Source organism: Scyliorhinus canicula, chromosome 12 (assembly GCF_902713615.1).
Source record: "Scyliorhinus canicula chromosome 12, sScyCan1.1, whole genome shotgun sequence".
NCBI lineage: Eukaryota > Metazoa > Chordata > Chondrichthyes > Carcharhiniformes > Scyliorhinidae > Scyliorhinus > Scyliorhinus canicula.
Window position 1 is genome coordinate 141,948,690 of NC_052157.1, and position 22,245 is coordinate 141,970,934.

A 22,245-nucleotide genomic window follows, 5' to 3' on the forward strand; every position below is an offset into this window, starting at 1 on the left:
TTTTTCTCACAAATTGCCTGATATGGGTAGAATATTTCTTTGGAGTTAATGGTGAACTAGTCGGGAATGAGTTGTATGCATTTGGATGGACCTAATCCGAAAATCTCCGGTTGTCGGGATTCACCTTTCCCCCTGCTAATACACCCCCGCCAGTGAGTTTCGCTGTTAATTGAGAAACGAAAGTCAGACTTGCATTTATATAGCACACTTCATGTCCTCAGGATGTACCAAAGTGTATTACAGCCAATGAGGATGTCACGATGGCACAGTGGTTAGCACTGCTGCCTCACAGCGCCAGGGACCCAGTTTCGATTCCAGCCTTGGGGGATTGTGTGGAGCTTTCCATTCTTTCCGTGTCTGCTTGGGTTTCCTCCAGGTGCCATGGTTTCTTCCCACAGCCCAAAGCCGTACAGAATAGGTGGATTGACAGTGCTAAGTAACCCTTAAAGTCCAATGGTTTGGTGGAGTTATGGGGATTGGGCCTGGTTGGGGTGCTCTTTCGGAGGGACGGTGCAGAGTCGATGGGCCGAATGGCCTCTGTCTGCACTGTGGGAATTCAATGTGGCAAATGTCAATTTGGTTATTTTACAGAATGTGCGTTTGCCTGTCTGAACCTGACCAGTGTGTCATTATTATTGGGGAGAACATAATTTATGTATTGCACCTCTCAGTCTAGATATGGATAAAGTGGAAACATTCATGTCAGGAGTGTGTGTTGTTTGAGGTGTGATGCTTTACATCCTGGGCTTGCGTTTCAGTGATATTTTGACATGCAAAGCCGGACAGTGTATTTTGTTTTACTGTGGTGCGTTCAAACAACAACATTTTTTTAGTTTTGAAGTCCCTACAGTGCAGAAGGAGGCCATTCAGCCCATCGAGTCATCACCGACCCTCTTAAAGACCACCTACCCAGGCCCACTCTCCCGCCCCATCCCCGTACCCCCACCTAACTTGCGCATCTTTGGACACTAAAGGGACAATTTAGCATGGCCAATCCACCTAATCTGCACATCTTTGGGCTGGGGAAGGAAACTGGAGCACCAGGAGGAAGCCCATGCAGACACGGTGAGGCATGCAAACTCCACACAGACAGACACCCAAGGCTAGAAGTGAACCCGGGCCCCTGGTGTTGTGAGGCAGCAGTGCTAACAACTGTACCCCCTTGCCACCCTTTGAACTGAATACTGGCGTAGTCTGGCTGTAGAAAAGGGAGAGGAGCTGTGGACGAATTTCTTTCTGCTGTTGAAATAATGGGGGGTGCAGTGAACATTTGAACTCCATCCTGCCCAAAGAGTTTCCCTTCCTTCTTGTGCTCCTGTTGTTCGCAACAGGAGGAAGGGGTGTATGGACTTGGGCCAGCATTTAATCAGTGCAAGTGAGTCGGTAATGTGAAGCGCAAACAGTTGTCAGATGTGAAATGGATTCATAAATCTTTCCAGGTGGATTAATCCCAGTCTCCCCTTCCTGTGAAAGGGGTTGTTTAATCATTTATCTTTTTCTTTGGCACCATGATAACACTCGATGCCTCTCTGTTCCTTTGCAGACTGGGCGTGTGGATAAAAATCACCCCTTGGTATGTGGGCACACGGCACCTGTGCTCGACGTTGACTGGTGTCCACACAATGACAATGTCATCGCCAGCGGCTCGGAGGACTGCACAGTTATGGTAAGAGCTGCTCAATGATTTCATGGACATCACATTCAGTAAGGCAATGACAGATAGATGCTTGATATTTATGCAGTTATTGTAAGTGTCATCTCTGTATTGTCCCACTCACACTGTGGGTGAGTGTGTGAGTTTTAAAGAGTACCTCTCTGCTTTCAGGACATGTACAAAATAGTAACTAAGCAGGAATTTGAATCATAGAATTTTCCATCACAGGAGCCCATTCCTTCTGCCGTATCTGTGTCAGGTCCCTGACAGTTATTGTCTCAGCTTCTTTCCCTGTCCTTCCACTCTATGCATTCAAGGTTTTATTTTCCAAATCTATGCCACTCCTCTTGTGAAGCTATTATGGATTTTGCAATTGTTCCTGATGGGGAAACAACCTTCTGCATTCTTATTTCATCAAAACCCTACAGTGCAGAAGAAGGCCATTTGGCCCATCGAGTCTGAACTCACCCTTCGAAAGAGCACTCTTTCTCTCCCGTGCACCCCGCCCTATACCCGTAACTCTACCTAACCTGCACATCCGTGCATAATAAGAGGCAATTTGGCATGGCCACTCCACCTAACCCACACATCTTTGGACTGTGGGAGGAAACCGGAGCACCCGGAGGAAACCCACGCAGACAGGGGGAGAACGTGCAGACTCCACACAGAGTTACCCAATGCCGGAATTGAACCCGGGTCCCTGGCGCTGTGAGGCAGCTTTGCTAACCACTGTGCCACCCCAAAAAGTCAGAAGATTTAAAAATTTGTTTCTGCGATGTGGACGCCACTGGCTCAGCCATCATTTATTCCCCATCCTAACTGAACGTGAACCGCTGCAGTCCATGTACGCCCAGTTTTTTTGGGAAGGGAGTTCCAGCGTTTTGACCCAGTGACAGTGAAGGAATGGCAATGTAGTTCCAATTCAGGATGGTGTGACTTAGAGGGGATCTTGCAGGTGGCGGTGTTCCCAGACATCTACTACCCTTCTAACATTCGGGCAGTCGTATTAACCCACAAAGTAATTTTGGGATAGTGCACGTGACTTTTTCCGAGCAACATCATTGATCAGGCTAAATCTCCAATTGAAGCAGAAATCTGGTGTGATGAAGTTTAAAACTGTATACAGGCATAACCCACAGCATTCGTGTTGGATAGAGTAGTTCATGCTGAAGGTGTGAGGAAGGGAGATGTTGAGCAGAGACGACAGTGACTGCTGGAGAGGGAAAAATCATGTCTGTATTAGTTGCAGAAGCTAGTTTTAAGAGGCACAGCAGGCGGCATGTATAAACCAGACATGCCCTAGGCTGTTGATTGTAGGTGCCAGAAGGAATCTCCAACAGCACTCAAGAAACTAGGCATAATCCAAGACGTAGCAGCCTACATGTTTGGCACTCCATCCACCATCTTATGCACAATGAGAACATCACCACTGTGGTGTTCTTTGTGTTGCTTAATTCAGGATGATTGGCATAGTGTTCACAAAGACCACAAAATTACTTGAACTTAAACAAAGCTATAAATTTATTGACACCACTGATTTGGATTCAACAAGTACTTCTAAATAATACACAGTTGATTGTTCACATGTAAACTACGCTCATCTGCAACTAATCTTAATACTGTTATAAACTATGATCTGCTCTTACTCACACTATCAATACTTTTGGCTGTCTCTAGCTAACTCCTGGACTACTTTCTCTCTCCCACAAGGCTTAGCATCAATGCCTTATATACGTGTCTCTGTAGCTCCCTCTAGTGGCTACTCTAGGCATTTCATTAACCTTTGCAGTTCTTAAAGTTAGGTTAATACCAGCAAGTTCCCTACCAATCCACGCTCCATCCTGACTTTGAACCACATCGTTGTTCCTTCACTCTCGTTGGGTCAAAATCCTGCAACTCCCTCCCTGTGTCCCTGAACCCACATGGACTGCAGCAGTCCAAGAAGACAGCTCACCACCCACCTTCTCAAGGAAAATTAGGGCTGAGATGAACAATAAATGCTGGCTTTGTCAGCGACACCCACGTCCCATGAGCGAAAGAAAAACGAGGTGATGCCTCTTTTAAAAAAGGAATGTATGCTTCAGAGCTTTGAAAAATGAAAGAATTTGGTGAAGTGTTAATAAAAAAAAGCATTGATTCTGGATCATAACATGAAGAATTTTCCACGAATGGTGAGAAGATGGGGAGAGGAAATAAATTATTTTACCCGGTGATTATTGAAACAAAGACGGAAACATCTTTTAAAATAAATATTTTAAAAGGAAGCAAGAAAAAATAGCGACAGGGACAGGATTGAAAAATGTGGTTAGAGTAGATGGGTCTAGCTGAGGAGCCAGCATTTCCTCAGGCATGATCGGCAAATTGCCATCTCCTGTGAAATTTTATAAAGCAGAAATGCTGTGGTGGTAAAGCCTTGAGAAACCTGGCAAATCCAGATCTTCTGTGCACGCTGAAGACAGACCCATGCATCATGTCCTTGAACACGGCAGGTAGTTAGATGGGAGCTTTGAGGCGTATCAGGTGGCTGCGGGCATTACGGGATAGTTTTGCTAACTACATAGTAAGCACTGGTGCATTCAGACATAGTGCAGTCGAGTCGGTGTTGTAGTTCGGCTTATGGAGCCGTGCTGGGTAGACTGCATCAAAAAAAGATACAGAGCTTGAATCAAGATGATACAGAGAACCACATCACTGAGGAACTTAGCTACCCCTTCAGCCTTTTTTGACTTAGAAAATCTAAATGGGTCAACCACTCGATCCTTACATGGTGAATATATAGCAAACTTTTCACTTTTCCAGTCAGTTCTTCTGTGTTTATGTATCTACACATTTAGCATCAGGATGAAGCCAAATCCACTCCGACACCAGGCCCAAAATTCCTCAGCAATGAAATGGCTGAGATTCCCTCCTCCACTGTGTTTGCTAAGGTTCATTCTGCTGTTGGGCTGGACTCCTGTTGCACATTCATATTGTGTTTGTGTCATAACTGCAACGTAACTGTCAAGAAAAATACTTCTTAACAGTGCTGTAAATGCATTGTGAAACCACCCCTAAAACTTTCTTGCCACGTTTTAAAACGAAAAATGGATGGGAAGTTGGGCAAATGCCTCATAATTTACTGAGCAGAAGGAGGCCATTCAGTCCATTGACTCTACATCCTATCCGCAGAACATTGTATCTGGCTGCATCACAGCTTGGTATGGCAACTGCTTGGCCCAAGATCGCAAGAAACTGCAGAGTGTGGTGAACTCAGCCCAACACATCACACAGCTTGCCTCCCTTACATTGATTCTGTCTACACCTCCCGTTGCCTCAGGAAGGCAGACAGCATTATCAGAGACCCCTCCCACCCAGGCTTTGCCTTCTTCCAGACCCTTCCATCAGGCAGAAGATACAGAAGTCTGCAGACCCGCACATCCAGACATAGGAACAGCTTCTTCCCCACAGCTACAAGACTCCTCAATGACTCCCCCTCGGATTGATCTGTTCCTTGTAAGAACATTATTCACAACGCCCTATGCTGCGCTTGTATTTGCTTTGTTTGGCCCTTGTTCCGCACTGTAACCAATCACTGTCGATGTATCATTTGTCAATGTACTCTGTTGATTATCCTTTTTCTGTCTACTATGTACGTAATGTACGCTCCCTTGTGCACAGAAAAATCCTTTTCACTGTACCTCGGTACATGTGACAATAAATCAAGTCAAATCAATCACCAGCCCTGAAAGAGCACCCTACCTAATCCCACACCTCCACCCTATCCCCGTAACCTAGCAACCCCACATAACCTTTGGGCACTACGGGGCAATTTAGCACGACCAATCCACCTAACCTGCACATCTTTGGACTGTGGGGGGAAACTAGAGCACCCGGAGGAAACCCCTGCAGACACAGGGAGAACGTGCAGACTCCACACAGACAGTGACCCAAGACGGAAATTGAACCCAGGTCCCTGGCGCTGTGAAGCAATAGTGCTAACTACTGTGCTACTATGCCTCACACTGTTTTATTTACTTTTTTCAATTTTTACGCAGGATGTACCTGACACTTGCTATCCTCTGCTGCAATGGCCGAGGCAAAGATCTTGCTGCAGAGGGAATAATTGCCAGGCTGGTGGTACTTGGACTCCAGGTTTAAATTATGCGGAGGTTTGACAAATTAGGCTGTGTGGAATTTCGTGGAATATGGAAAGTTAAGGAGTCAATTTCTTGAAGATTTCAACATAGTAAGGGAAACAGATGAGGTAGAGAGAGATATGATTCTCCCATCGGGCGGCTGAGTGTGGACGCCGGCCTAAAAACGGGAGTATTTTGCTCCGGTTTTGGCGCCCGTTCCGGGGCCCCATCCTCCGGCGCACAGAGGGCTAGCATGGTGCTGGAGTGGCCCACGCAGGATCCGCGCATGCACTGTTGGGCCGGCGCCAACTAGCGCATGCGCACTGGCCTTCTTCCCCGTGCCGGCCCTGACGCCAAATGGCGCAGGGCTACAGGAGCCAACATGAAGGAAAGGAGGCCCCCAGTCAGAGAGGCCGGCCTGCCGATTGGTGGGCATCCAGGCCACTACGGAGGCCCCCATGTGGTCAGACGCCCCTCCCCCCCACAGGCCGCCCCCGGACCCTTCGACGCTAAGGTCCCGCTGGCTCAGGGGATGTTAAAACAGCGCCGGCGGGTCTCGGATTTTTTTTGACGGCCGTTCGGCCTATCATCCAGGCCGGAAAGGTGGCGCATACCCCGACTGGCGTCGCACCAACCACGCTGGCACCGATGGCGCCGATTCTCCGCAGTCGTCGGGGCGGCGTGGTGCAATTCGTGCGGTGCCGCGCCGATCCTCCGACACGGCGGGGGTCTGAGAATTCCGCCCATTGTTTCCCCCGAGTTGGGATATCTGTGATGAGGGGGCAGAATCTAAAACAATAGTGCTGGATTGTTAGATCTTTCAGGAGTGAAAGTCGGAAACACTTTCATGCAAAGGATGGTAAAAATGTGGAATTCTCCTCTGCAAGCAGCAATTATGTTTGATTGTTAATTTTACGTCTGAGATTTTTGGCTTTTAGTTGATCAGAGTTGTTAAGGTTTATGGGACAAAGGGTACATGGAGTTGTGGTGCAGCTCAGCCATCATTACATTGAATTGCAGAAGAAGCTGAATGGACTACTCCTGTTCCTGGGTGAGCTTGCATTATCGCCACCATTTGTCTTTAGAAATGTTTAATTAAACGGACCTAACTCCCCCTGCAGCGAGTGAAATCTAAAATTCTCTGTCCGTTGCCTACATATGAATTGGTGTTGCAGATATAGGAGCAGGAGAAGATTGTGACTGGGGCAATGAGCTTTGCGAAACAATTGGATAAACTCGGGCTGTTCATTCTTGAGAAATGATCCCTCCGAGGGGAAATTATGATGGAACCTTAATGGGATCGGGAGAGTAAATCGGAGCAGTACTTTCAGATATGCCTGCAGCCGGATGATGGATTGGTTCAACTCAATTTTAGAACAGACACCAGCTTGTACCTATTTAAGAAACTACTGAATACTGTAAAAGGAAGACAGGTCACCATTTTGGAAGTGTATCAGTTAGATTGAGTCATAGAACATAGAACATAGAACAGTACAGCACAGAACAGGCCCTTCGGCCCTCGATGTTGTGCCGAGCAATGATCACCCTACTTAAACCCACATACCCGTAACCCCAACAATCCCCCCATTAACCTTACACTACGGGCAATTTAGCATGGCCAATCCACCTAACCCGCACATCTTTGGACTGTGGGAGGAAACCGGAGCACCCGGAGGAAACCCACGCACACACGGGGAGGACGTGCAGACTCCACACAGACAGTGACCCAGCCGGGAATCGAACCTGGGACCCTGGAGCTGTGAAGCATTGATGCTAACCACCATGCTACCGTGAGGCCCTTCATCTTCATCTAAACCTTGCAATGAGCATTAGGATAAATAGACTCACATCCACGCTGCATCACATGATGAGAGATGGTATATAACAGTGATATTGTATTTCGAGTGTGTGTAAATGCTAGTTAAATTCGACACGCATTGCAAATTAGTTTCTTATATCGAAATGCAATACAACTTCTTATCACTGATAAAGTTAACAAATTTTTTTTTATGAAGAATGATAATATAAAATGGCTCCAGAGAGTAACATGTTAAAGGTTGAGTAAAGTTCATAAAATGTTTCCGTTTCTGGCGTGTTACTGTTTTTTTTTTTATGTGTTTATTATTCCGCATTTCTATTCCATAAATTGTGTGTGTGAGGTTTGAATTATGAATAGCACACTTCAAGCTGGACGGCTTCAGAGTGCATTTATTTTGTGGAGCTTCAGAGTGACTTCCAGGGTGTAGTGAGTGAAGCTATGGAAGATTTAGTGCATAGATTGCCAGGAGACTCATTTATTTGTCAGCATTTGTTTTTGTAATAAAAGCCAGTGGCACAGCAACCCCCTGGAGTGCTCCGAACTGCGTGTCATGAAGATTGATGTAACATATGTGTAAATTCAGAGGTGTTAAAATTAATTCTTTCATTTATGCATTTTCCTTCAGCAGAGGTGACCCACTCATCTTATTGTTTATTGAATGGTAATAAATAAAGCCAGTCAAGGTCTCCTTTGCTGGAAGGGGGTGACTGGAGAAAATGAAATGCCGTCATTAATGCGTCTCCTGTGCAGGTACATATTAAAACCATTCATCTTGAGATCTGTTACACATGAAGCATTTCAGTCACCACTCCTGAAGGAACAATCTATTTAAGTATGACTTCTCCCTTTTTTCACTGTAGCAGGTACTTTATCAGCAGCTTGCCACACCAAGGTGGTGGTGGCCTTGCTTAGGGGGTAATGTACTTGGCTCTAAGCCAGTCGGTCCTGAGTTCAAGTGCTGCTCCATAGGCCTGAGCACAAAGGCTAGGCTGACGCTTACAGTATGGTCTGAGGGAGTGCTACACTGTCAGGGGTACCATCTTTTGGTTAATATTTTAACCTGATGCCCCGTTTGCCGCCATGAGTGGACGTAAAAAAAGCTCCAACAGCACGGTTTTGAAGATGAACAGAGGAGTTCCCACTTTGTCCGTGGTCAGTATTTAGTTCACTGGCAACATGAGTAAAGCAGATTATTTGGTCATTGTCTCATTGCTGACTTTGGGAGCTTGCAATGTGCAAATTGGTTACCATGTTTCCTTCATTATTAGACCATAAGACATAGGAGCAAATTTAGACCATTTGACCCATCGAGTCTGCTCCGCCATTCAATCATGGCTAATATTTTTCTCATCCCCATTCTCCTGCACTCCCCGTAACCCCTGATCCCCTTATTAATCAAGAACCTATCAATCTCTATCTTAAAGACACTCAGTGATTTGGCCTCCAAATTTGATTTGGCTCCACAGATTCACCACCCTCTGGCTGGAGAAATTCCTTCTCATCTCTGTTTTAAAGGATCGTCCATTTAGTCTGAGATTGTGACCGCTGGTTTTAGTTTTTCCTACAAGTGGAAACATCCTCTCCACGTCCACTCTACCCTGGCCTCGCTAGGGGCTTTTCACAGTAACTTCATTTGAAGCTTACTCGTGACAATAAGTGATTTTTATTTCATTTCATTTCATTCTTCTAAACTCCAACGAGTACAGACCCAGATTCCTCAACCGTTCCTCATATGACAAGCTCTTTGTTCCAGCAATCATTCTTGTGAACCTCCTCTGGACTCTTTCCAAGGCCAGCATATCCTTCCTTAGATACAGGGCCTAAAACTGCTCACAATACTCCAAATGGGGTCTGACCAGAGCCTTATACAGCCTCAGCAGTACATCCCTGCTCTTGTATTCCAGCCCACTCGACATGAATGCTAACATTGCATTTGCCTTCCAAACTGCCGACTGAACCTGCACATTAACCTTAAGAGAATCGTGAACAAGGACTCCTAAGTCCCTTTTTGCTTCTGATTTCCTAAACGTTTCCCCATTTAGAAAATAGTCTCTGCCTCCATTCCTCCTTCCAAAGTGCATAACCTCACACGTTTTCACATTGTATTTCATCTGCCATTTCTTTGTCCATTCTCCTAGCCTGTCCAAATCCTTCTGCAGCCCCCCTGCTTCTCAATACTACCTGTACAGATCTTTGTATCATCTGCAAACTTAGCACCAGTGACTTCAGTTCCTTCTTCCAGATCATTAATGTATATTGTGAAAAGTTGTGGTCCCAGCACAGACCTCTGAGGCACACCACTAGTCACCGGCTGCCATCCTGAAAAAAGACCCCTTTATCCCCACTCTCTGCCTTCTGTCAGTCAGCCAATCCTCTATCCATGCCAGAATCCTACCCTTAACACCATGGGCTCTTAACGCATTTAACAATCTCCTGTGCGGCACCTTGTCAAAGGCCTTCTGGAAATCTAACTAAATCACATCCACTGGTTCTCCTTTGTATTACTTCCTTGTTAACTCCTCAAATAAATTATTATAGTGACTCTAGGCAGAATTCTCCCGCCTCGCCCACCGCAAGAACAAAATGTGCGATCCGCTTACAGTGGAGAATTCCATTGACCTCGGGTGAGATTCTCCGGTTGCTGGGCGAACGCTGACGGAGAATCCAACCCTATACTTCAAAAGCACCTAATTGTCCGTAAAGTACTTTGAGATGCTCTGAAATTTTGAAAGGTGCTATGGAAATGCTTGCTTGTTTCCTAGGCCTCAATTTTATTCTCAACATAGCAATATAGATTAGAATAAAGGTGAAACCTGTTTCAGAACTTGCTCACATTTGATTCTTGAGAACAATCTTCATAGGAGGCTGACCACGAGAGCATCGGAGTCACAATTTGAGTGCACATGCGCTAAGGTAAGTGGTAGAAGCAACGATGTCTGGAAGTGAAAGTAGGCGATCTTTGCGATGTAGAGGCTATGGGATTAGAAACTCAGTTCAGACTTGAATAAAGGTCCCGAGAGTGCTAGACATCTTGTTAAGTCTGAAAAGATGCCCAGTGTGGGACTGGTAATGGGGAAGAGGAGGAGTTTCTTGCTCTTTTCAGTGTTTATCATTGCAGTCCATCCAGGACTGGATGTCAAGCAACACAGAGACAGTGGAAGCGATTCGAGATGTCGGGTGGAATTCTCCCATGCCCTCACTGGTGGGATCAGTGGCAGACGAGGGGGGAGTTCAGCAGAAAGTCCAAAAATAAGTGTTGGGCCGGTGTGAAATTGCAGCAGGAATTGCAATTGGTGGTCGCCATGGCGATTCAGGAATCCCGCTGGAGATCAGCGTGAAACTCGTTTGCATCCCACTAATGGAATACAAGTGAAGGCCACCTGTAATCTCCCAGCCTGTGTCCCCCCCCACATCATGTCCAATTCTCCATTACACCATTGGAAAACACACTGGTCCAGAAACATCATGCAAATGCCAAGGCTTTGCCTAAAGAAAGTCTGGGGCTGCCTTTACAGTTTGGGATATGGGCTGCCAGTGATGTTGGGCCCTAGAGCACGACAGCAGTGAGTGTGGGAAGCATCTTCCAGATGGATCTTCCAGCTTCTGTGCCTTTGGGGAAGTCCATCGTCAATAGTGCATCAGTAATGTCTTGCACCTTTTCAACTTGGCACCCGAGTATGACACTGGGCCATGTGTCATCAAGCGTGCCCAAGCTTGGAAGGTGGCACAAAAACCCCTGGATGCATAACTAATTATACAGGGATAGAAGATATGCCATGGTTTCCCATTGCACTCCGCATTGGGAAACATCCCCCGGCAATGGACCATCACAGACATGGTCCTCGATGGTAGAATCCAGCCTGAGGTGCCAAGATCGAGGTTGGTGTCATGTATTTATGGAAGCTCAATGCATATCTTTGTCAGTGCTTTGAGATGGCCAGTGGTCCTAAAAGGTGGAATATAAATGACAGCCATCATCGTCACCTTCATGGCTGCAGAGGTATTACCATGGGGTGGCACGTGAATAGGAAAAAGGGAGGGATGTCAGCGATAGATCTTTGAGGATTTGGTACTTGGAGATAATGATATGGGGGCAGGGCAAGAAGCCATTCCTGGAGATACTCTGGCTATGATCAGAGAGGTATGATTGGAAGCAACGTAAGGTAGCCTGATTGAGATGGAGGTGGGTGATGTGTTTGACTGTATCAAAATGTGTGGAGAGGCCAGGGAGGGATAATAACCAGTGATTGTTAGAATCAGAGACTATTCATGGTGACCTTGGTGAGGACTGTTTCAGCAGGTGTGAAATCTGATTGGAGTAGTTCAAATGAACTTTCGAGAAAGGTGGCCATGGATTGGCGAATCATAACACATTCAAGAACTTTGGAGATAGGAGGGCAATTAGTGGAGGAATGTTAGTTTCCAAGTACGAGGGGATACCTGGAGTATTGATTTCTGGAGTGGGGGTGAATTTTGTTGTTTTAAAAGATTTTAATTCATTCATTCTTCCCTAACTCAGCAGGCATTGGACATGTCAGCCAGGGGTTTAATTTGCTCTTTAGACCATATTAACAGGTTTAAAGTTTTCATACATTAAAGAAAATGTGATAGATAGGAGGACTAAAATGTCATTGTGAACAGGGCAGTACGCAGAGCTTAACAAATCCTTTTGATTGTAACCCATAAGTGGCTGAAAAAGGCCACCAATTTATATTGGCTATTAAGGACTGTTAATTCAGGGTGTTATTCAACTCCATTCAACCATCGCTGCCATCAAGCATTCATAGAGTTGATTTATCTGCCTGGCTGATTAACACTTGTTTCAATTCGCCGGACGGATGGATACAGTTATTCTGGGCTGATTGCTATGATGTGGTCACTTTGATCTCTTCATCTGGAGTTTTAGGTCTATTTTAGTGACATTTATCCGGGCAGGGCCGTTGTGTCTCATTAACTTTCCACGCAGCTCACTGATTCCCAAAGTAAAAATCGTAAAAGTTTCTTGCTGCAATCAATAAACTCAGACATATTAATTTTTTGCTGCTTTTCAATCTTCTCTCAAATCTCATGCGGACAATAGCCTAATCCTGGTCCATGTGCTAGGGACAGGTAAATCAGTTTTAAAAAGAAAATATTGTTCTGTTAGACTGGACACATTGATCAAAGAGACCACTTCAAGAGGCATTCTAGTTTAAAGGAGAAAACTGGATTTAGCGTCTGTGTTTGTCCTTAACTGGATTTAGTGGTGGTACTGGCTGATTGCACCCCTTCTGTACAGGGCCCAAAACTCAGTAACAATGCATTGCTTCCGCATCAACTTCCTATTAATTCTCTTCACAAATGTCTGTGTGATGTTGATTGCTCTTTCAAGTTCAGCCTCAACACATTGATGTCCTTTTTCCATTCCCTCAGCTGGTCAAACTGCAAGGCAAAGGGGCACGGTTCATCAGACTCAAGTTAAGATCCGCTCGACGGGACATTTAGTCGGATGTTTTTCTGCAGTGCCGAGAAACGTCTCGCTAATGGCACTTCGCCGTTTTTTTGGCCTCAGGAGTTTCTCCCCACTGAAGCCACACTTATAGGGATCGATGTAAATTGCAGATCAGGGCGGCATTTTGAAAGGCTGCCCCAATCTCTCCCCTCTCAGGCCCTATGCTCTTTTCAACTCCCCCTCCCTCTCCAGCCTTGGGGAAGCTCCCGGGAACCTCCCTCTATGTGGCAAAGCTCTCGCACGCTCGACCCCATGAAGTGTCAACCTGTCATCCTCGCACTGCCAGACAGGCATCTGGGCTGTGCCCTGGCACTGTGGCAGAGTGACTGTGCCAAGGTGCCAGAGGGAGTGCCAGGATGCCATCCTACCCTTTTCCAGACCACCCATGGGCCTCCATTGTCCTGGGAGATCCACCTGGTGTTACGCCTGGCGCACGTCTGCGTGTAAAAAAAATGCGCACTGGCGAGGTCTCCCAGGTGTGGCTGGTTACTCTTGGGCGCCGAATGAATCCCAGATTTGTAATCATAACCTTGTCTGGAAGCTTGTTCAATTGCTGACAAAGATCTGCGGGATTCTTAGTCTTGGATGTGATTCCAGGTTGCATTTGGAATCTTGTTCTCAATGCAGATGGGGTGCACGGTGGTTGAGGAGTTGGAATGGATCTGATTTGTCCTCAGTTGCTCCTCATCATTGTGCCTTTGTAGGGGCAGCATGGTGGTGCAGTGGTTAGCACTGCTGCCTCACGGCGCCGAGGTCCCAGGTTCGCTCCCGGCTCTGGGTCACTTATGAATCTTCTCATCCGATCTATGCCCATGTGTGAGTGATGAAGTTATTGAAGAAAATCAGGACGCAAAGATAATGGCCTGCCGGCCTTTAGAAGTGACTCCCCAAGAGATGCCGAGCTCATTCTGATGAGGACAAAATCGTCTTGCATGCTTGTGGGCATACATCCTTCAATTATAGTTTTCTACAATTTCTGCAGTGTAGAAACATTCACCATTCCTTCTTGTAGCTGCTGGCATTTGCGCTGTGCAATTTGGATCAGATCAGTTGATGGACTTACATTTTCCTGCAAGTTCTGGATGTTTCAATGTCAGGTTGTGGGCTGAAGTGATAGGTGTAGTTTCTGAGGTTAATCTACCATGTAAGATGTGACTGATTCCATGGATTGTCACAAGTGTGAGGTCACAGTCTGCCGGTAGACATGTGATCACTAGGTCTTTAGTCTCTAAGTATTCGAACACCTGTGACAATTTCACAGCAATAGGTTTCACTATAGTCTTCCATGTTTGTGGATATATGTATTTTAGGATTCCCACTATTTTGCCACTTGCCCCTGTGTCAATCCTTACCAATAACGAGTAGTTACCAACTTTTACCGGGCCAATAGCTTGAATCTTGGCAAGTGCCTTGGATGGTGAGATGGCATCCATGTTTTCCACGAGATTGATGGTGTGAAACATGTGCGCACCACTCATGCAAACATCCTTTTCTGATTTGTCAATCACCTCATGTTTATTTTTCTTATAGGATATCGGATGGTATTGTTATTGCTTGAAGATACGCAATGCATGGCTCTTTGTAGCTTTATCAGCCTTTGCTGTAGCTGACTGCCGCTGGCAATGGCCCTTCCTGCCACATGCCTACAAATTGGGCATGTCCTTGGTACATGCAGAAGGCTACACCTTCCACATGTCTTGCTAGGTTTGGCTGTTCTAATGAGTGCATTGACAATTGGGGTTGTACATAGGACATGTAAGCTTCACCAACCCGCAAAGTCACTGTACTTGCATTGAAGGGAACAGGGGGTGAGGTTAGGAATATCCACATGAACTATAACAGGGCCAAACGTAATGGTGGAGTCTGGATAGTAGAGGAGGATGGGAGGAACTTGGTACGTGACAGGGGGTGGCTGGAAGGTGTAGGCTACGCTCACAAACATTAGCAGAACCATCCTCGTCTTTACTCAGCAATGTTGAAGTTGGAAAAGCAAGCATGAAAAAACAAGATGGGAGGGGTCTCAAAAGGTGTGGGAGGAGTTCAGGACTACTCTTTTGGGACCCACGCTGAGGCAGCCTGGAGAACAAGACTCAGCTGAGCACTAGTTTTGAGAGTCAAATGCCCATTGAAGGAGCATTGCTCCTTGACTAATCGTACTCTTTCATACGAGAATCCATTTAGTTTTGGGCCTACCTTTGAGTCGGTGTGATTGGCCATCTGTTCTTTACAGAGGCATGTAGAAAGGGATGGAGGTTAAATTATTCAAGGGAAGTGGCTGCTGGATAGAAGCTGCATGCACACTTCAAGCTTCACAATCCCAGTTGAATGATCATGGCTGACAAGCACAATAATGCTGTTGAGGAGAGATACAATGCTGCTCATTCCATCACCATGTCCTTCCCAGAACAAATGATTGGCCTTCTGGAGATGTTTGGACTGGTCAGGTGCAGCTCTCCAATACTCACTACAGAGAGTGTTCCTTATCATCATTGTTTGATGCACCCCATTGGCGTTGCAAAGGGGGTGGTTTGTCGTCCGAGGGAGAAATAGAGAAGCGAGACATCTCCAACAAGGAGGAGGATGGTGAAGGGGTGGATCTGAAGAGGGCCAGGATGTAGATGCGCCACACAAAGAGCCCAACGCATGGCCACAACTTGGCAGATGGGCTCATGACAACCTGACAGCTACAAGATTCCAGGAGGAATAAAGCACAGAGACATTCTCACAATAGTCGGTTATTTTGCCTTTGCTGCCTGGCATCACCTTTTATTTCAGCGAGAAATTCTCTCGAAAGCTAAACGTTCTCACAGCTGTTATGGAAATATCAGTGCTTACCGTCCAGCCTCGGGATGGGATCATCCTCGGAGGGTCTTAAGCCACGGTTAACTGAGTCGCCGTGGTAACATATGGCCGCTGTGGAAGCAGAACAGCACTTCCTTCTCCCACATCCTTCGGCAACTTTACACAGTTTAGTCCTTTCACCATGGACTCACCAAGTTAATGTACATGGCAGCTTAGACATGACTGGAAATGCAAATTACACAGGATGAACTCATGTCAGTGTGACACCTGCTGAATAAGGCAGCCCGATCACACATATCACCATTTCAGACTCAACACAGAGCAGCATCACGAGAGGGTCCCATGTCCCATCGCCAGCTCTCCTCAATGCAGAATGATGAGGAACCATCTTGCTAATGGCAGTCGATCACCATTAGGACATCATGAAACATTAGCTATTAACAACTGAATTATGCAGTGAAGTTTTGAGATTTGTTCATGTTGTCCTCACTGAAAGTGCCTCATCAGGGCTATGGTTGGCTGAGGTGTAACCACTTGGGGCCCTGCAATTGTCATAAGCCTGACCAGTCTCTGTCCCAGATGACCTTGGCATTAGGGCAATACCATGAGCATTCATTCTAGGCACAACAGCCAATGAGTAATTCATTCTTGCATGGACCATTCAGAGGCGTTTGCGTCGTCTTAAAATCATTGAGATGGGGCCGCACACCAGGCCATTCATGTCTATCCTATGTCACTGAAAGCCCTTTCATGCAATGATTGCTAAATTGAGTAGTCAGCTGTTCCTTGACCCATGGACTACTTAACCCCATGCTAAGGAGCCGTGTAGGTCCAAATGAACATCATGTGACCTTAGGAAACGGCTTCACCAAGTTGAATAGACACCTCTTAAATCGTACACTCTAACGCCTCTTGCAGTTAGGTCTAAGGTGCCCATTGCATCCTTACTGGCCCAGTTCAGCGTCACGCATACAGAGAATGACAAATCGCCAATGAAGGGCATATGTTGAGTAGATTGGTCATGAAAAATTTCCTTTAGTGTCCAAAAGGACAGGTGGGGTTACAGGGATAGGGCGTGGGCCTGGGTAGCGTGCTCTCTCAGTGGGTCGGTGCAGACTCAATGGGTCGATTGGCCTCCTTCTGCACGATAGGGATTCTATGATTCAGCCTTAAAAGCAGACAATGCATTTTCCTTCAGACAGGCATGGGTTTCGAGGCGTACATTAGAGTGCTGATTTCTAGCACATTAAAAGTGATTCGAAATGACACATTGGACAAACGATTCTAATCTAACTCGCCACACGTTCCATCCCCAAACAACTGATATTAGTGCAACAGCAGCAGTAAAATCAATAACCTCGATGAGCACTTCTCCCGAGGCTAAAGCATGTTTACCTGTGATAATTGGCTGAGAGGCATATTGGCCAGGCAGTGCTGCCAAAAATGATGTATATTGGCCGATGTTGCTGATGTGGATTTATTGATTACTCACTCTGGTGAAAATGTGTGAGAACATAAGCAATTGTAGTTCCTGATGGGACTACAGTAGGGGCCACATTCTGGATCCTTAAATGACTGCAAAATGGTGACGCAAATTGAATCAAAATGGAAGACATGAAGCCAGGAGATGGATATAGTCAACATATATTTTCAAAAGTGACAACTATATACAATGTGCAAAACTATATACAACTTTTGTCCCCAATATGCATTCAATACATAACCCAACTGCTACGTCCAGGCGCAGCTCCAACATCTGCAGCTGAGTTGGAGGCAGCTTGCTGATTGCTATCCCCTGTTGTCTGAGATGACTTTGGTGCGCACCCTCTGGTGGCTGTTGAGGGTCTTGGCCTGCTAAAGGTCTCCTGGTCAGGTACAGGTGCACATGCCTTGGCCTGACCTGCTGGAGTTGATGGGGTCACTGGCAAAGGGGAGTTGGAATGGCAGGGGACTCTTGGACTGTCCTGGCTGGATACTCCCAGAGTGCCTGGCTGGCACCCCCCTTTCCTTTGAGTGCCTATTGGCCCCTCCCTGACTCCTTGAGGGGAAGGGGCACCTGGAGGGAGGGTGAATGCCTCGTCCCCTTCTTGCCTTGCCCATGCTGGAATGCACCCATGACTAGAGGTTGCAGGAGTGTACCGGCAGGCAGGAAGGTGGTTTAAAGTGTGTCTACTTCAACGCCAGGGGCATCCGGAATAAGGTGGGTAAACTTACAGCATGGATTGATACCTGGGACTCCGATGTTGTGGCCATTTCAGAGACATGGATAGAGCAGGGACAGGAATAGTTGTTGCAGGTTCCGGGGTTTAGATATTTCAGTAAGCTCAGGGAAGGTGGTAAAAGAGGGGGAGGGGTGGCATTGTTAGTCAAGGTCAGTATTATGATGGCAGATTGGACATTTGATGAGGACTCGTCTACTGAGGTAGTATGGGCTGAGGTTAGAAACAGGAAAGGAGAGGTCACCCTGTTGGGAATTTTCTATAGGCGTCCGAAATGTAGAGGAAAGGATTGCAAAGATGATTCTGGATAGGAGCGAAAGTAACAGGGTAGCTGGAAGAAGACAAAGGGTGGTGGTCGATGGGAAATGTTCAGCCTGGAGTCCAGTTACTAGTGGCGTAACACAAGGATCTGTTTTAGGGCCACTGCTGTTTGTCATTTTTATAAATGACCTGGAGGAGGGCGTAGAAGGAATGGTGAGTAAATTTGCAGATGACACTAAAGTCGGTGGAGTTGTGGACAGTGCGGAAGGATGTTAAAAGTTACAGAGGGACATCGATAAGCTGCAGAGCTGGGCTGGGTGGTGGCAAATGGAGTTTAATGCAGAAAAGTGTGAGGTGATTCATTTTGGAAGGAATAACAGGAATACAGAGCACTGGGCTAATGGTAAGATTCTTGGTAGTGTGGATGAGCAGAGAGATCTCGGTGTCCATGTACACAGATCCCTGAAAGTTGCCACCCAGGTTGATAGGGTTGTTAAGAAGGCGTACGATATGTTAGCTTTTATTGGTAGAGGGATTGAGTTTCGGAGCCATGAGGTCATGTTGCAGCTGAACAAAACTCTGGTGCGGCCGCATTTGGAGTATTGCATGCAGTTCTGGTTGCCGCATTTTAGGAAGGATGTGGAAGCATTGGAAAAGGTGCAGAGGAGATTTACCCGGATGTTGCCTGGTATGGAGGGAAGATCTTATGAGGAAAGGCTGAGGGACTTAAGGCTGTTTTCGTTAGAGAGAAGAAGGTTAAGAGGTGACTTAATTGAGGCATACAAGATGATCAGAGGATTAGATAGAGAGATAGGATAAGGGAATAGTGTAGATGGGCTATAGAGTGGTTTCACAGGTCGGCGCAACATCGAGGGCCGAAGGGCCTGTATTGCGCTGTAATGTTCTATGTTCTAAAGGATGGTGTGCAGGTCCGAGCGCAAATATAGCAGAAACTGCTGGACCTGGGTTTCCAAGGTGGCCGATGCCCTTCCCACGGAGACTTTGATGCACTCGCACGCTGAAGCTACGACAGCAGAAGAATGTGGACAGGCTCCTCCAGTGTTCAACCCAGTCGACAGACAGCCTCCAACAACTCTGCCTGATGTTCCCCCGTCTGAGTTTGCATCTCCAAGATACTTATCAGGGCCGAGTGCAGAGGCTCGACATCGGTCTCGGATTCATCAGGGGCCTAGTCTGCAGTAGTCCTCTGAGTGTCAGAGACCTTGGCTGTGACTGCCTCCGCCTGCTGTGGATCCACATCTGTGAGGTGATTGTAAACACCATCTGCACCGGTGGTGAGTACCCAGGTAAACGCCGTGATGGCATTTCTTCTGTGGAGACTGCAGCTTCCTCCTCAGGGGTGGGGGTTGGGGTTGTGGCATCTGGAGGCAAGAATTCAATCCTTGGCAAACGGGTTGAGTGGCGTTCCGGAGGCCCTGGAGAACTTGAAGAACTGAGGTTGGAGAAAGAATTTCTAAATCGTTAGTTTGTTGGAAGTTTTGGGGGTGTTAGGCTCTTTGAGGATTGACTGCCATGATTTCTCGAGCTTGCTGTGAAGGTTGGGAATTTCAAAGTAAAGGGTAAATCTTACCCTATCTTTGAGGTCAAGAGATGGTTTTCATCCCAGACCCTTAATCATTCGCTTCCCCAAGCTCAAAGATTGGCAGAAGGTCCTGGAAATGGCAAGGTGTGGTGGGACCTGGCTTCATGAGAGAGTGAGATTTCCTTCTTCCAGGAATTTTCAGCAAGCCGACACAAGCCAAACGTAAGGGCTTCGATGAAGTTTGAAGGCAACACAAGGCTGTCAGAGTGAATTATGCTGTGCTTTATCCTGCGATCCTGAAAATTGTACCCGACAACTTCATCAAGTCCTTTGATAATCCGACTACTGCCTTGGGCTTCGTTCAATCGATGAGGGGCAAGAATTGGAGCGATGATTTTCAGCCTGGACTAACTCAAGCTCTAACTCAAGCTCTAACTCATGGCAAACTGAGTGGTGCCATTGCCAAAGGGTGCGTGGTGTTGGATACAGGTCTTCATGGGTGTTCTTCGTCTTCTTCTCTTTGTTCTGGAGTAGGTATCCAGATGATAACGACAGTTTGACTGTGAGGTTAATGCTCTGGATCCTCAGTCTTAATGAGGAATGACCGCTTAGAACTATTGTGGTTGTGATTCTTTTTTTTCTCTTATTATGGGAGTATTTCTGTGTTGTTGACTCTATCCTACTTTGGCACAGGAAGGTCCTTCATCCATGAAAGCAGTGGATTGGGATACCTTATTGCCTTTGGTGTAAAGTGAGGTGGTGGAGGGGGGGTAATGGTGCGGGCCCGATTTGTGGCCATGTCGTTGATGGTGGGAGAGGGGGGGCTGAGGGGTACACCACCTCCCCCTGCTAATTTCCCCTGAAGGAGCTGCCCCGTGGGATTTAAATATCTGGGAGTTTCAATTACCCCCTCCTTCAGATAATTATATAGGGCCAGCTTCCCACAGTGGATCGCAGCTATGAGGTAGAATCTCACTGTGGTCGGCACTCCCGATTTCATGCTTGGGAGGATCACCCTTTTTAAAATGAGCCTGTTACCCAGATTGTTATATTCCTTGCTAATTCTGCCATGTTGTTGTTAAGGAAAATAATGCAATGATTAGTACGTTTACTTGGAAAAGAAACCTTGCCTTAAGTTTGCTCGGCTCCAGTTACCAGGGGCATTGTGGGGGGGGGGGTTGGGTCCCCCGAATATTCGGTTTTCTCAGCCGGCCTTTCATCTAAGATTCATCAGGGTGGATCCAGCTTCCATATGGCTCGATATTGCAGCAGAGCAGGTCTTGTTGTTCTATGGTAACATTAACACAAGCTCTGCAAAGTATGATAATCCTATTATTATTAATACTAGAGTGTGGAGGTTGGTCCATCAAGTAGCAGGGAGATCCAAACTGTTATCCGCTCTCTCTCCTATCCAGTCCCGACTTTCCACCTGATCTAATCAACCATGGATTCGATTCCTGGAGAGATAGAAGCATTTTTAGTCTGGGAGACATATCAAAAACGCCTCCTTGTCATCCTTTGAGCAACTATGTCAGCAATCTGGCCTCCCAAAACAATTTTTTTTAAAATACTTACGTCTTAGAGACTTTATCCTTAAAAAGCCTTCCCTGCATCTTGATTCCTCAATTGCCCCAGTGCAAAGAATCCTGATTTCTATGGAGCCAAAACAATTGATTAGCATGTCCCACGATGTTTTGAATTCCAGAGCCTACATCACCACGCTGAGTGCCTTGCAGGCATGGGAAAAAGACAGCTATCAAGATCGATGAGGAGACATGGGGTAACATATGAAACTATGCTGGTAAAATTTTAGTTTGCAGTAAGATGAAGGAGACTTAGTTCAAGATAATACACTGTACTTATATTATGCCTAGTCTTAGACACAGGTTCGGCACTGCCTTATCCCTGATGTGCCTAAAGTGCCAGGTAGTCGAAGATGACTATATACTTTATCCATGGACCTGATCAAAATTCTATCCTATTGGTCAGGTGTGGTCAGAGAACTGGAGAGGATTTGTTATAGAGCCTAATCCTGTATTTCTGATTCTCCCGGATGGGAGAATCACGGATTCTCACGGAAAAAGGCTATATAATATTCTGACCGTTGCTGCCCGTATGAATATGCTATGTTCCTGGATTAGTCACAAATATCCTTCTATTCAAAACTAGCATAGGCTGACTATGGAATGCATCCCTATGGAATTTTTGACATCTGTTCTTCGCTCGAAATCTGATGCATTCTGTAAAGTATGGGACTCCTAACATAAATTTGTCTGACGTGCTCCTGTTGGGCTTCCCATGAGCCAATTTGTCTCATTTCAATTTAATTTATCCCATGCTG

General features: G+C 46.3%; 1 protein-coding gene across 3 annotated transcripts in view; it reads left to right on the forward strand.

Moving 5' to 3' along the window:
• LOC119974945 (coronin-6-like) overlaps nt 1-22,245 on the forward strand; it is a 283,817-nt gene that overhangs the window by 187,813 nt on the left and 73,759 nt on the right. For all 3 annotated transcript variants that reach the window (XM_038814320.1, XM_038814317.1, XM_038814318.1), the window contains one exon: nt 1,544-1,666. In XM_038814320.1, the coding sequence (XP_038670248.1) occupies nt 1,544-1,666 (123 nt within the window). The remainder of the gene's footprint in view (nt 1-1,543; nt 1,667-22,245) is intronic.